The following is a 17,068-nucleotide window of genomic DNA, read 5'->3' on the forward strand; positions in this document are numbered from 1 at the left end:
AAAAATACAATCATTAACGATAAATAATTGCACAAAAATATGAATGAAACAATAAAGTAATCAATAAAATAAATGCACAGTTAAGAATGACATGATAATCTGTGCATGGTGCCCATTCTTTGTATTAAAAAATTCAAAATATTCTAATTTCGGATTCTGCATGAGTCCCACCCACCATTGCCTCAGGCTTTGCGTCGTAATAATGGTAAGACAGTTTTTAAAATATTTAAAGTATGCTTTTGTTGTCGCAACAATTTGTTTTATCAAACATTATTTTTAGAAAGAAAACAAGTTACTAACAAGTTATCCGACGGCCTAGTAAGACAACAGTCTCTCCCATACAAAAAACTTCCCCTTTATTTGTACTTTGTAGACGCCCACGCATCTGGAACTCTCTACCACTTAATGTTCGATCTTGTGTTTGTACCGCAAAATTCAAGTCTCTTCTCAAAACTTATCTTATGTCACAGGTTTTCAATGACTAATTTTGTTGTGTCTGTTTTTCTTTGTGTTGTGTTTTGTTTTTAGTTTTACTGCGCCATTATTATTATTATTATTAACCTCTCGAAGAACACAATTATGACTCGTGGGCTGTGTAGGATCTGACGAAGGAAAACAACAACTTTTGTTTCGTGCTAATGCCCTAATCCATGGTTTGGTCATTATGGTCATTATAAAACCACTTGATCAAAAGGGAATTCCCTGACGTCACACAAGTTTGTGCCCTCAAAAAACTAGGAGGTCATTATTTGGCTGGTCCTCGGTAACCTCTATCCGTATCTCACCGCACAATCTTGAAATAGAACCAGCGAATTTCTCGTTGGGTAGCTATTCCAAACATGGCGGACCACTCCCACAAGTGTGCGTGAGAGCCCCACACCAACTTCCTGATCTTGTCAACTTGTTCTTCGTGGTTATTCGTTCTGTGTTTCGTGAAGTTACCTACCCCGCATTACAGTTGATGTGTTCATCTACCTTGTGGAAGCGTTTTGTGTAAAAATGAGCTCCCTAGAAGTAATTTCATCGGAGCTGGGAGGTGAGTTGAAGGGCAGAGATTTCTGACTTGCTGATTCGTTTTGTTTACACCATTGATTTGCATTGCGTAGTATTGGATCCGTGTATGCGTACTGTGTGTACGTGTGCATTGAGCAAGTTGTGTGTGACAGTGTGGGGGATGGGACCGGCTCCTTGGGACGTGTGTTGCGTTTATCGACTTTTCAATATACAAGAATTAGAAATAAACTTAACACGCGGCAGTGGCGTAACATGTTTATGTTCATTTAGCCTTCGAGAAAGACTCTGCTAGGGTCGAAACGTCAGGCCATTAACTATTTTTTGCATGTTTATATTCTGTACAAATGTATATAATAATTTATAAAAGTATATGATGAAGCTGTTTTGTGTAGCCTGTACTGTAGTGTAGGGAGTAAATCTTTTGTAAATGAACTGATGATATGAATACTTAAAATATTATTAAAATAGTATTAAAATAAAATTATTAAATTTATGTCAATCAAACCATAGTCCATACATAGAGACTCTAGAGAGATTGTTAAATGTTGAAAATTGTCTTAATGGAATTAAACATGCTTCGTAACTTGCTGGAACTTGGAAGCAAATGGAGCCAAGTCTCTTCTAAAGCAATATTTTAGTGGGGGCTAGTTAGCAATGCCTGGTTTTGTCAACCCATTTTATGACTTTAATTTATGTCCAGTTAAAAACAGGTACATGTAGCGGACACTATATTTGTTTGTTTTGTTTGTTTGTTTGTTTGTTTGTTTGTTTGAATGATCTTCCCATCAAGGGAACTCAGCAAACTCCCATGAGGGATATAAACACCAAGCTGGCAACGGCCAATCTCCCGCACAAACATTGGTTTAACGTCTATGATTATGAATTACACAAATCAAGATATTGTGATTCATTAACTCGATGACAATATTTGTGAACTTAGCTGTTAGCTGGGGATTCAAACCCACAACCTTATGATTGCAAGTCCTGCAGTTTAATCACTTGACCACGGTCCGCGATTGATTAACCTAACCCTAACCCTATACATTGGTAATCACTCAAAATAATTAATAGCATCTTTACTTGGTAACGAGTATGCCCTAATAGGGAAAGGTTGATAGTAAAAACATGGTGAGAAACAGCTTCTTCTGATGTAACATATTTTTCAAGAAAGGAGCAATTTTCCACGAATTTCGAGACCTCAGAGTTAGAATTTGAGGTCTCAAAATCAAGCATCTGAAAGCACACAACTTCGTGTGACAAGGTTGTTTTTTCTTTCATTATTATGTTTATCTTGCAAATTCGACGACCAATTGAGGTAAAAATTTCACAGGTTTGCTATTTTATGCATATATGTTGAGATACACCAAGTGAGAAGACTGGACTTTGATAATTACCAATAGTGTCCAGTGTCCAGGGAATTTTTTTGTTCAATTGAGTATACATATTATATAATAATGTTAATTAATGTTTGGATTTTTGTTTTTTAATTATCACTTTCTTCATTTAACTTTCCACACTCGGGGTTGAAGGAGTGGGGTATCCATGGGGTTGGGACCCCTCCTCTCCACAACCATTTTTGGACCCATTTTTTTCATTTCCCCCCTTATATTTGTAAAAGGCAATAAGCAGCAGCCTACCAACTGTGTTGAATCCTGTTATAATACATGTAATTACTTTTGTTCGAAGACTTAGAATGAGTTGGTATTCCTGAGATAGCCATTTTTTGTATGTATTAGTTTCACTTTCATGTTCATGATGGGTTTTGAGAAGATGAAATTGTATCACAACACAGACCAGAGGAAAATAGCTTTTGTTTGAAAACAAAAACAAAACAGTTGTTGTTGAGAGATCACCCAAAATCACATAGCCTGACGACCACTTCATGGTGAGGGTTACACTTCACTGATTTGGGCTATTGACCCAAATCAACTGCCACCAGGGGCACGTTGCAACCTACTCCAGGGGCTAAAAACAAGATGCCCCCCCCCCACCTTTACAGTTCGTTACGATGTTGGCATGGGTTTCATCCACTAGCAGTGTTTTAGCTAGGATTTGAAAAGTGGGAGTGCAAAATGAAAAACAGGGAGTGCAATATTTTTAGAGTCCAAAATTTGTGTGCGAAGCACACAACACGAGCGCGCAGCGCGAAGTCACTTACGGCCGGGGTCCAGGGCCCGCTTAAGGGCCCTGGGAGCTCTGGGTACTTTAGAAGCTCTGTGGTGGTCTCTGATGCATTTCTGACACCTATTTTTCCAGGTAGAAGTGAGCTACTTTTGTGTGATTTTTCCTTTTTTTTATTTTTTATAATAGGTTTAAGGGAAAATAAGGAATGTAAAGCTCAAACAATTTTGGGTTCGCCTGCGATTTTGTTACAATTCCGGAAAAAGAAAGGGGGAAAAAATAATAGTAATAATATTTTTTTTTTTTTTGACGATCTTATCCCTTATTTCTGCCCTTGAAAATGCTTTTTTTTTCTCACCAAAAACCATTTTTATAGGTTCTTGATTTGAAATTTGGTTGTGTAAAAGAAATTCTTTTGCAATTAAATGTTTGTGATTTTAACGATCCGTCGGCGACGCACATTTTAAAATATATATAGGCCTATATATTTGGCGAGAGCGATGTGTTTTTGTGAAAGAGATTGTTATTCAGCATAGGGTATAACTGGAACGAGGTTGAGATTAGACCCCAACATAGAAATAGAACCAATGAAGAAAGCACGTCGTCCGGACGTACAGTGTGTTTGCTGGTTCCCAATATATCTTTCGCTGGTTGTGAGGCAATAACAGGTACCAGTTTACCATGGCCTGCCGGCGATCTCAGATTCGTGCCGCGCCGCTCATTGGTTCGTGTGCAAACCTGCACGTACACAGCACACAGTACACATGGTGCAAACACGTGCATTGTTTTTTCAGTAGACTTTCAAAAGTCTCCACACGTGTTATCTTTGCTGCACCAGCAAGCGCATTACACGCAAACATTATTGAACCGTACCACTATAAACGAAGCAAGGAATGAGGAAAGTTTATACATCTGTCGCTGCTGCTGCATGCATGCGCGATGCCAGGAAGACAACAAGCCGTAAATTGGGCCAGCTGCTGGACGGCAATTTATTGTTTAGGTGCCGGTATTTCATGAACGACGTGTGGGGATCCGCGATAATAACTATTACAAAGGTAAACTTACATTGTCTGACTAGAGAAGAGGGATTAGAGAAATCCAAATGTATACCCCCAAAAACCTACCCCCCGAATTTTATAGCAAATTCACATCGCACTCGGAGACCACAATTTTGAAAGGAAAAAAAACGGAATTCCGGTTTAAACCGGAAGATTCTCATGCCTGATATCTAGATTACACAAACGTATAATTAAATAGTGCACGGCTAGATTTACACCGCCAGGCCGTGCTTGAAAAAATAGGCCGTGATTTCACAAAACTGGCCGTGCAAAACACGGGTGCACGGCTCGCTAGCTAAAACGCTGTCCACTAGGAGCCTGGTTAGTTTAGCAGAATGCAGCTTCCAAACTTTTTACAAAGCAATGTCTAAATGCCTTGCTCAAGGGCCCAAGTGTCTTTTTTATATTTTTTTTATTATTTTTTTTATGCAAGTCGCCTGACACACAAGGCCTGAAGGCCACTTCGCAGTGTGGGCTACATTTTTTTTTCCAGAGGCCATTGCCACCTCCTAGGGCTGAAACAGGGTTACCCCTTTCACACTCCATACGAATGTAGGCTTGGGTATCTTCAATTCGAAGCGTAGCCGGTAGAGCAGAAAGCACTACCTCCCCAATTTTGTCATGACTAGGATTCAAACCCACACTCTGCTGCTGACAACACCAGAGCTTGGGTCTGGTGAACTAGAGCGCTCGGCCACGATACACCACATGTTTAGGATATCTTGGTTTAAACAGTGTCTAGGAATTTTGTGTGATTTAATATTTTTAAAATTAATGTTGGAAGCACTTTGAAAGCAGTTTTGATATTGTAACCGCAACTATTTGAAAAGCAGTTTATGAAAACCTGTTAGTATTAATATTATTCTTATAATTATTGTATTTATTATTATTATTATTATTAAGGGTGTATTAATTTCTCTTTTTGTCATTGGTTCGGATCAAATCGTACTTCAAATCCCCCCCTAATGTGCTCTCCAAATGATTAATCCCATTACATTATGATTTTCCCATGAATGCTAGATTCTGTTCTAAGCTGTCTTGGAGAACGCTTCAATCATGGCACGCTCAAGCTGGTCCGAATGGATTCATCAAAAGGGGATAAACTGGAGACCAAAATACTGGTGAGTTATACTTGTAATTTTAAAACAAAAATCTAGTAGTGCGACCAATTTCATAGCGATGCTGAACGGTAAGCATTCTTATGCCAACCACAGCAGACGATTTGCTTAAAGCGTATTTGTATTTCACATGCAACATAATTAGGTGATCAGGTCATGCTTTCAACATGGATTTGCAGTGTTATGTCATTAATTTTCATACAGTTAGCAATGGAAATATAAATATCAAGCCTTTTTATGCGCACTAGTTAGCAGCGCTATGAAATGGAAACTGACGCAGTAAGCTCACTTAAACTGGCCGTTAAGCAGCTCTACACAGTTGGGCCCTGGGAGTGTAACACCCCATCTTAAACAAGTTTGAGAAGTTGGCTAGTTGAGCCTCAATGGAACACTACATCAAGTAGATCACAGGCATCCAGACTTAAAGGATTTGGGTACTTTTTGTAACACAAAACACAATGCCAAATATTTACATTAAACTTACAGTACACAGTTTGAAGATAATGAGAAGTTAGTAAAACAATGTCATGAAAATACGCTTCTACATGCTAAAATAGTTTTCGTCTCATGATCACTGAGACGAAAATTATTTTCATGACATTGTTTTACTCATTTCTCAAAATACTACAGCACCTCAGCAATTAATATTTTCAGGTAAGCTTTCTACTATCATTATCTTCAAACGATGTAAGTTTAATGTAAATCTGTGGACATTGTGTTTTTTGGCCCTACAAAAAAAAGTACATTAGAACCTTTAACTTCAGGTAGTTTATGCAAAAATTCAGTAATTTTGTACTACAAGATTACTGCGTGCGCTTGTCTTTCTTGAATAAAGGAGAATATTGGAAGTTTGTAAGTCAGCAAACTTGCTTCCATACACTCTCAAAAGCAATTGATCTTGCTATGCCTTGATCAAAGTAACAAAGAATCTGGGTGCTATAATTATCCACGCGCACACACACAGAAAGCGAAAGGTACCATGACCTTGCACGTTAAACAATCATTGTTTTTCAACTTCATGGAGCAAAGTCTTTCCCACATAGTATGCAAAATAAATTCCCTTTCACACACTCTAGTGTTTTGATTTCTTATGTCTCAGCTTTAAAACACTGTCTCTCAAATCTTCTAGTACCAAGTATATAGCAATTGTCCGTTTTTTAATGTTTTTAACGTGTCAATGTTTTTACTGTATGCAAGCATTTGAATTACCCTTTTTGGGATCTAATAAAGATTATTGTATTGTATTGTAAGTTTACCTTCAACCCACAATTATCTGACAATATGTACACTGAACAATCAAGGATTTCCTGAAATCAGGTAGTTGTGATTAATGACAGAAGTGTCCTAGACTGAAGTGTGAGTACAACTGGTAAAGCTGTTGGGTTTACACTTTAATACAATGTTTACTTAAAATTTGGACACATTGTTTTCAAATATTGGTAATTGTTGACATAGTGCTTCAAGGGTAGCAACCAAAACTTCAACAGTTTCCTTTCCTCTAATAGTTTTTAGCTCAAAGTAAAAACACAGTTGTGAAACCAACACTTCTCTTGTTTCTTCATGTGTAGGTTTAGAGTGTATTTGAAGTAGCGTACTATATATCGCACATGGACACGCAATCATAACATAAACATGGATCTTCCAATCAGGAAACATGCAAAGCTGTATGAAAAAAAAACACATACTTTGCAGTACACTTATGAATACAATGTCTTCCTGGCCAGGCAAATTTTCTCACAAAAATTGGTGTTCAAAGGGTTTGGGTACTTTTTGTTTACACAAAACACAAACGTCCACAGATTTACATAAAACTTACACATTTTAAACATAATTCTGACTAGAAAGCTTCCTTGTTGAGAAAAATACAACTTGCTGGGATGCTTACGTAGTTTTTGAGAAAATAGTATAACAATTTTCATCTTAGTGGGATGAATTTGTTTTGCCTGTACCAGTACAACAGAGTTTTTCGAGTCTCCTAAAAACTTTGCTCTATGATTTGCACTTTCTTACTAAAAACTTGAAGCTGAAACTTCTACAGGTAAACTTCTACACAAACACCTTCATTCATGCATGGGTAAACAAAAATTCATAATCTTTATCCCGGATGCAAATTGAACAAAACATCTATTATTATTATATCGTTGCGGTACCCCCTGCCAAAACATAAGTTTCGAACTGCCTTTAGCTACCGGGCAATCTTGGTGGTCTAGTTGGTGAGGCACTGCTCTACAAGGTTCAGGGGTTCGATTCCTGGACCCAAATAAATATCAAAGGACTCGGGGGGGGGGGGGGGAAGAACTGAGTATACAATGCTAACACACCTCAGTGTGAGCATGGAGGAAGGAAGAGAAGGAGCTCGAACGAAGGGACTTCAAAAGTCGAACCTGCGGTACTGCGGTCGGTTTAACGACACCTCATAATCACCCACATACCTTACACAGACAATGGGCGACCCCTGGCGTATGTGAGTTTGCGCGTGCGCACTTGGTTCTTCACTCAACTATGGTGTCGTATGTCGTATGGATATAATTCAGAAAAAACTACTTTTTTGAGACCTGATAAAAATTGTGTACACTTGTGCTCACCAAATCTTAAAACACAATTGAATACCAACCACCCTCGTGTGCTAATACCCAAATTTTGAACCACCGCTAGTGACCAGAAAGTCACAAAAAAAGTAAAAATATGCCATGATGTTTCAGTGAAACACCGCAAATGGTAAATGAAAATGTGTATATTCACAATTCTTGTCTCCAATGATTCAACTTTACACGAAGGCAACTGTGCAGAGCGACGGTACCGCACGTTCTGTACAAAGAGATCTAATCCTGCTCGTTAATCGGCCGTCCAGCTGGAGGTCTCCTATCTTTTTCCACTGGTCAGTTAGGGGCATTGTCAGGGTATTCTTTTGTTACTCTGCGGTTTTGCGGGTCGTTCGAGCTCCTTCTCTTCCTTCCTCCATGGTGTGAGTAAAACAACAACCTCAAAATGAATAACCCTCATTCACAGTGAGTAGAGATTCATGTCATCTACAAAAGGTATCATGAAACACTGTAACTGCCTAAATCTGTACACCTAATAGTGATACCAGGCCTAGCATTTAATATTTTAAATGAAGTGACGGTGTTATCTGACCCAGCGTTACAGTCAAATGAAAACCTGGAAATTCTATCCTGGGTCAAACTACAGGCCTTCATTACTTATTGAGCTTTGTTGCTTTCAAACCCAACTCATCTTACACTATATCATCATTTTTTAGAGCAATAGAGGTGTGGTCTTAGTATAAATCTCATCTTTCAATGCAGAAATTGTCCCTCTTCAGCAATTGGCACTGAGTTATAAGCCATAAATGACTTGGGCCCTGTCTAAACTGGTGGCTACAGCTGGTGGCTTAAATTTAGAATAGGCCTCATTGGTACGAATTGCTAGCGTTGGCTGTAGTGGCTTGTAACTTGATTGTCAATTGAATGGCAAACAATCTTTGAAATATACAGGAAGGCCCATAGAAATGATAAGCATCAGCCGTAGCCAGCTGCAGCTGCCAAATTTGGAAGAGAATTAATTTTGCTTCTGTTTGATAACATATGAGGTATTTTGTGTGTTGTCAATTTTCGGAGTGAAAAACTAAAGAAATTACTGGTAATGCAAAACCAGTGCTTAGGAGTGTTACCTTTTAGACCTGTCAGGGTTTGGTAACATCCTATTTTCTAACCATGTTCAGTTTCCTAAATGCTCCTGAGAGTTTATAAACTAGTTGCATATCTACATGTAACAATGAATTGATTGTTAAACTTACAGTTGACATACAAGGAACAAAACCTGCAATATGATTGACCTTGTACAATTGTGATTCAGAGTGTCGATGTTATTTAGGTCCGACCTTTTCATACTGGAATGATTAACACAAAATTGTAATTTTAAGTTATCAGCAGCTGATTTCACGAAACGCTAGGATCAATCCTATCTTGAGTTAGGACAAGTAACCCGTCCTAACTTAGGATGGATACAATACGTAATAACAACTACGGAACTGAACTCGTCCTAAGTCCTAAGATTAATCCTAAGTTAGGAAGAGTTTGGTGAAATCAACGGCTGATTTGTTAATACACTGTCCAAGTTATCAACTGTTAGTAACCAGATCTTTACTGTTGTCCTCAGTGAGATCTATTAACAGAACTTTTGAGTCGAACTTTCAGTAGGCCCCTACTTTAATTTCTTCCATAACAAAAGAAACAGGATAGTAGTTTTCTATTGTCAAGTTGCACTTTATTTTATCAGTAAGGTCAAACATAAAGCCACAGGAAATCATGTACCAACACTAATGACAGCTGGGGAGGACTTATTATGCAGACAACTTTCGAGCACTAACGGCTTATATTGTGAATGAAGATTTCAATGCAAATTAATGTCTTTTAACATGAAATATTTTCATCAAATAATTGAAATGGTTGATGTAACTGGTACGGAAGATTCAGGATTTGGGTGAGAGGCAGATTGTTGTCCTAAAAGCCATAAATAACACTTCTATCATAGACATTCATCAACTTAAAGACACTGGACACTATTGGTACGTTGTCAAAGACCAGTCTTCTCACTAGGTGTATCTCAACATATTCAAGTAGGCCTGTATATGAATTTACATAACACACCTGTGAAAATTTGAGCTCAGTTGGTCATCAAAGTTGCAAGATGATAATGAAAGAAAAAATACACTTGTCACACGAAGTTGTGTGCTTTCAGATGCTTAACTTCAAGACCTCAAAATCAAATTCTGAGGTCTTGAAATCAAATTCGTTGAAATTTACTTCTTTCTCGAAAACTACATTATGTTACTTCAGAGGGAGCCGTTTCTCACAATGTTTTATACTATCAACCCTCTCCCCATCACTCGTTGCCAAGTAAGGTTTTATGCTAGTAATTACCAATAGTGTCCACTGCCTTTAATATATGTAGACAAGGAAGTATGAAGAGATATAATGTGTCGGGCTGGTTGGAAAGGAAGTGATTACACGTAAATTAATCAAGTGTCTTGACATGTTTGTCATGTCTTACATTATGAATCTGAGTAATTGAGCTACCAAAAGCGTGAAGGAACTTTTTAATATTTAGTCAACACTGGTTCAGAGACCTTCAGGGTCAAGTGAATGGGCTTGATTCCAAGGTCATCAAGAGTTGACAATATTTCAGGGAAGGATTTCGTCCAAAATGTTTGCTTTATCAAGCTGCTACAATCCACCTTCCTTTCTTAGAGCTCCCTCTTCCTCCCCCAAATAAAATAGATTGAAAGACTTGATTCATCACAAAAGTCTTTTCAATAAAAAACACCAATTCTTACGAACCCCCTTCCCCATTCCAGTCCTGTCTGTCCCATGACACAGGGCTCAAATTTGGGAGGTAGTTTTGTATCTCAAAATATTTACTGGACCATAATTTATTTCACAAATCCAGAATTAAAAAGATTTGAACAACCACAAAGAAATAATCTCATTTCTTGTCGTGTACATGTGTAAGTGTAGCTTGAGATTCAAAAGAGTCGAAAGATATTGTATATTAGCGCTGTATATTAATAACTTTTTCCCACAAAGATGTAAAAACTAATGAAGTAGCCTATGAGGCTATTGTCCAACTATTGATTAATTAAAAAGTAAAAGCAAGACTGGCGAACTTGTATGGTATCTCTTGTATTGTACTGGCCAACGCTAACAATCACTGGCCCTGCAGCCTATTTTACAAAACACTAGGATTAATCCTATCTCAAGGTTTAGGTCAGTAACTCGTCCTACATGTAACCTACATGTAGGATGGGTTCAATGTATCCTAATGTTTATGGATACGGAACTTAACTCATCCCAAGATTAATCCTAAGTTAGGAAGAGTTTGTTGAAATCGACGGCTGGGTCCAGTGTTAATTTGGAGCCCAGCATGATGAATTTACAATGTAATCAATTACATGTATGGACCACATGCTTGACAACCTGATGTGTTTACATTACAAACAGGGCAAGTTGGGATTTGTCAACATGGATACCGATACAAGTAATTAAACTTGATCTCTAGGAACCTTTATCTTGACATTAAGAGACCCAGTGCGTCATTTACATCAACCTACATGTACTTCTACATGGAATAATTCCATTATCAATATTACTTGATCAAACTTTAAAGTGTTATAAGGTTACTAACCGGCTTTGACGATGCCTACTCGGCCATAAAAAGGTAACCACTGAAGTATTAGCAGTGGCCCTTTAATTTAAAATATGGACAAAGGAAAAAGCTGTCGCACTAGTGACATGACAAGTTTTGTTTACACTGGCTAATCACTAAAAAGTTATAGGGAGAACTCTGTTTTTAAGTAATTGAGGTCCCTTTTGTAGGTTTACAGAAACTTTTGAAACCTTAATCCTCATACTGTCAGACCATTCAATACAATCCACTTCGATTTTGAATGATATTTAAAATCATTTTTGGGGTTGAACAAAGAATTGACTAGAGTGGGATTCGAACCAACGACCTCCAAATTAACGTGCCGGCGCTCTACCAACTGAGCTATCTAGCCCTATATTGGCGGTTTCCCTATTTTGTCAATATCTTTGTTCGGCACGTTAATCCGGAGGTCGTTGGTGCGAATCCCACTCTAGTCAATTCTTTGTTCAACCCCAAAAATCATTTACAAACCTAACCCAGTCAGTTTCCCTTGTGGTTTATATTGATATTTAAAATCATGACCTGCAATATGATGTTATTTATGTTGAATGCATCTGTATACACCTGTGCACAGTTGTGTCATCGTACACAACCAATTATGCAGATGAATGGTTTCAAATGATTGGCCAACTCACTGGAAAATGTTACCTCTCAAACCCTTGAACCAACTTAAAATATATACCAAAGTATAATTGGGAATTTATATTTAAAAAATTGGTTATGGTGATCAATGTTTTATGTATATTACCAGGTGAGTTTTAGTTTCATCAATACATACATGTAACCATCAAGTTCAACAGTCAAGGTTGGATGGTTCTGTTTTGCTGTTAAAATAAACAATTGTATCCAACTTGTACAATGTGGGAAGCAAGATGTATGGAATTTTACATGCATAGTTAGCTCAGGGAAATGGCACACCCCCACTGTTATTATTTTGAAAGTAAAGTTTCACCGCTAGACAAGTTGTCAAACAAAACCTGTAGTTTGATGAGGAAGTGAAGATGCAGTAATGCCACTACACAGCACACTAGGTAGATCTAGTCTTGACCTACATGTACTGTATATTTTTAACACTGAAATCTATCCTTTACCTACAGAAATGGAACTCACATATTCAGGGAATGTAACAAAACAAAAAAGGTGTTGCAACCTTTGATTTTAATAATTTAGTACAGCGTTTCGGAATGCATTTAAAAAAGATTTTTAACATCATCGGTTTGCAAAAATCATTGTGATGTCATTTACTGGGACCGGAGGAAGTTAGAAATTAATCTGATTTTAACTTCAAGACCTACATGTTTTACTTCAATCTGATTCATTCCATGTGCAGGGGTGGTCCAACAATTTGGTTCAAGTACTATGTTTTTTTTTTTTTTTTTTTGGGGGGGGGGGAGGTTGCACTTTAGGACTGGTGGGTTAAAATGTAATGTATGTAATTTTACATTACATGATGACTTAAAATTAAAAGCACATGTTTTCAGGCCACATGGTTATGGAACCAACCACGTGATTACAGAACATGTGTAAATATATAATAATCGTGGCCTCTTATAATAAAGACCAGTTTGTTGTGGCCGAGCAGTCTAGTTCACTGGACCCATGCTCTGATGTTGTCAGCAGCAGAGTGTTGGTTCAAATCCCGGTCATGACACTTGTAGGAAGTTGGGAAGGTAGTGCATTCTGCTCTACCAGTCCTTGGGGACTGTGAATAGGGTAACCCTGTTTCAGCCCTATGAGAAGGTGACAATGTGCCCCTCGTGGCAGTTAAAGATGCTATGTCAGATTTTTGGCCCCAAACCTTAAAACAAATTTTCTTTTTGAGTGAATGGTATTTCGAAAAGTATCAACCGCTCTAACGAAAAAAAGTTTCACTTTTACTTTTAATGGTGAGGAACCATGACAAAAATTTAAAACGTTTCTTATAAAACACATAAGAATTGGATACGTGATGTATTGTCGGGATCCCTACAAAAACTAATTTTGAGCACTTTATTTCACTGCTACTAATTATTGGCGGACTTTTTCGAGCAATGGCTCAAATGAAAGCTTGTAACTTTCTCGACCCCCATGAAAATACCTATTGAATTTTAAATCTAAATTTTTGGGTTAAATCGGCCGAAAATCTGACATAGCATCTTTAAGTGTAGCCTCACCTGTGAAGTGGCCATCTGGTCTAGAACATCAACATTGGATCAAAGGCCGGATGATTTTAGTGGTGGGTCTTAGGTTTTTGATTAAAAAATAAATAAATTTGTTTTTAAAATGTTTACCCAGAGTCTGATAAATTATGTTAATTGACAAAGTTTACTTGCCCATTTAAAAGACAACTGTGGCTATTTTATTAATTTGTTTTCATTCAAATTAAAGCCTTTTAAAAACAATTCTGGCCGTTAAAGTTTTTGAGCTACATCCTCAAAGAAAAATCTAGCCATTAACCCCATTTAACATCTGCCAAGTAGCTACCAGTTTTTTTAATTTACTGTGTGTCTTTATTCGAAAATAGTTCAGCATCATTTGTGTATTTCCTGACTGCTTTTGATGTGTGTATGAATGAGATACTCAGCATGAACACAGATGTGCCTAACCTACATGTAGTGGTAGTTGGATCATATAACCATAATGGGACACCAGCATTCTATTTAGACTACATGTAAACCTACATTCATAAATACCTCAGACAGTTTCGCTATTCCTATTGGTGGAGAGCGCGTCACGTGGGAAACCTTTGTTTATCATTGGTAAAAAGTGTTAATTCATTGGCGTGACACGCGACCTTGCACCTGTTCTTATAAGACAGTTTCTTCATTCCTATTTGTCGAGAGCAACGGCTGATACAGTTGTGCCACATCACGCGATACGCACGACGCGCACAGCATTCCCTTATAAGGAGTTGTTTACCGGAGGGCGGCGGAGGGCTTCACCATTTCATAGCTTGAGGGGTGTTGTGTTGAAAGAAATCATTTAACAATTATAATTTTTGCATTTATTTTACTTTTAGACCAAAGAGTGATGATGTTTTTGATCGAAAAGGTATTTATGGATGGGAATCAAAGTGTGTTCATCACGGTAAAACGATCAAGAACCAAGCCTCGTTGGGATTAAACCACTAGTTGAAAACCTCTTCGCCACACATTGATTCCCTTAATAAAGAAATTAGAGTAGGGTTGGTTTCAGAATTGTTTTTTTCACTTTGAGCTAAAGCTTTTTCAAGGAAAGGAAACTATTCGAGTTTTGGTTGCTACTCGTGTAACTCTATAATTAGTAATATTTCAAATCAAGTATCAAAATACAAATGTAAATCCAACACAGTTGTACCCACAGTGTACTATATCTGAAACTGACAGGGATGAAACTAACACCAGTACAGATTTCAAGTATATTACCTTGATTTGTTTATGAAACTCATGACGACTGAGCTATGTAACTCTATACCTTAGAAGGGATTTTTTTCCGTTCGATGTAACTACTTGACATTTTCTTTCCATTCCCTTTATTTTGTATCTACAGGGATTGTCCAAGTACAGAGCATTTATACTTGCAAACAAGATTCCAACAAAAGTAAGTGGAAATCTATTACGGAAGTGACTTTTGTCTTAACTTCAATTTTGTCAAGTTTCCTTTGTTGTTTATTACTTGACATTTGAAATAAAAAGTTGAATCCCCTGAAGGTGATTCCTCTGCTGAGTCTTCCCAGGTTGTATCATAAACTTTGGTGTGATCCCTGGCTACACGGCGGCAGTTGCAGATTAAAATTTCCTACGACTGGCACCCCTAAACAAAGAAATTGACAAAATAGGGAGACTGCGAACACGAGGGCTAGATAGCTCGGTTGGTAGAGCGCAATCAACTTAATCCAGAGGTAGCAGGCTCAACTCCCGCTCTATAGTAGAATTTGTCTTTGTTCAACCAAAAATTTAACATAATTTTTGAGACAAAAGTTGATTGTTGTTTTTCTTCTGTCTTATAGCTTGAGCATGAGTTCAACTTCTTGGAGATTCACAGCATGGAAAGTCTAAAGCCACTCCAGGTAAAAACAAAACTACAAGGGCACAGTATGATTTTATTTTCTTGATGTACGTTAAAGGATTTGGGCCCGTACTATTTGTTCATGCAAGAAGGTTAAAGGCAGTGGACACTATTGGTAATTACTCAAAATAATTATTAGCATAAAACCTTTCTTGGTGACAAGTAATAGGGAGAGGTTGATGGTATAAAACATTCTGAGAAACGGCACCCTCTGAAGTGCCATAGTTTCCGAGAAAGAAGTAATTTTCCACGAATTTGATTTCAAGACCTCAGATTTAGAACTTGAGGTTTCGAAATCAACCATCTAAATGCACACACCTTCGTGTGACAAGGGTGTTTTTTTCTTTCATTCATATCTCGCAAGTTCGATGACTGATTGAGCTAAAATTTTCACAGGTTTGTTATTTTATGTTGAGATACACCAACTATGAAGGCTAGTCTCTCGACAATTACCAATGGACCCTTCCTGCTTTCCACTAAGCTCCGCCCACCGCACACGTGAGCAAGAAACGTGTACGAACACTCCCAATGACATTCTGCACGATTCCGCCGCGCGTGCCAAATATACGTGCACGCATGACCGAGTTTGTCCGACCACAATCATTGCTGTGATTGGTCAAATGGGTGAACGCGCACAGTTTGATTGATAGGCCGGATCAGTCTATAGTGTCCACTGCCTTTAATACTTAGTTTGGTCAAAAAGTTATATCTTGCATATTTTGAAAACTAGCAAGCTGCTTTGAACAATGAGAGCGAACCAGTATCAGTCCAGCATTATTACCTGTCACCTTCAGAAAAAGCAAAGATGATCGCAACTCTCTTTATAAGTTAAAATGAACTACATTTTTTAAAGACTGTCTTTTTCGTTTCTGCCTACAGTTGAAGATCTTTGTGAATTCAAAGAAGGATAACACGAATAAGACGACATACAGTCTTTCTACAGACAAGACAGAGGAGATTGATTGTATCATTGAAAACATAGCCCTGGAGATCAAGAAGTGCTTCCCCAATGTCTTCCCTATTGAGTAAGTCTAGCTGATAAGATCATTGACCTGTGGGGGCAGGGGGGGGGGTTGAGATCAGCCTGTGTGTGGGTACTCTTCCCGGTTTGAATGTTAATACCTACCGGGTTGGTCCTTTACCTTTTAAGAAAATATCAAAAACCAGCCTTTTGATAATGAAACTGATCAGACTGTTTGATTAAAAAAACAAAACTGTTTGTTGATATTTGTTTGTAACACACCAATTGTTTGAAAAGATCTCTGATCTGTTTTCAATTTTTGAGAAGCAATCTGCTCCCAGAAACCAGCCTTTTGATAATGAAACTGGTAAAACTTAGATGAAAAAACATGTGAACTTATTTGATGTTGTTTGTTATGCTCCTAATGTTTGAACAGATCTCTGATTTTGTTTATAAATTTTTGAGAAGCAGCCTGCTCCCGGAAACCAGCCTTTTGGTAATGAGACTGATAAAACTTTTATTTAAAAAAACATATGAATTTATTGGTGTAACACTCCAAATGTTTG

General features: G+C 37.7%; 1 protein-coding gene across 2 annotated transcripts in view; it reads left to right on the forward strand.

The window, feature by feature from the left end:
• Window positions 1-850: 850 nt before the first annotated feature.
• The window catches only part of LOC117288857 (F-actin-uncapping protein LRRC16A-like), a 58,193-nt gene continuing 41,975 nt past the window's right edge, over window positions 851-17,068 (forward strand). For both annotated transcript variants that reach the window (XM_033769710.1, XM_033769711.1), the window contains exons 1-5: window positions 851-1,036; window positions 5,214-5,314; window positions 15,023-15,073; window positions 15,483-15,542; window positions 16,421-16,566. In XM_033769710.1, the coding sequence (XP_033625601.1) occupies window positions 1,000-1,036; window positions 5,214-5,314; window positions 15,023-15,073; window positions 15,483-15,542; window positions 16,421-16,566 (395 nt within the window). In that variant the 5' untranslated portion in view covers window positions 851-999. The remainder of the gene's footprint in view (window positions 1,037-5,213; window positions 5,315-15,022; window positions 15,074-15,482; window positions 15,543-16,420; window positions 16,567-17,068) is intronic.

The sequence above is a fragment of the Asterias rubens genome, chromosome 4, assembly GCF_902459465.1.
Source record: "Asterias rubens chromosome 4, eAstRub1.3, whole genome shotgun sequence".
Taxonomy (NCBI): Eukaryota; Metazoa; Echinodermata; class Asteroidea; order Forcipulatida; family Asteriidae; genus Asterias; species Asterias rubens.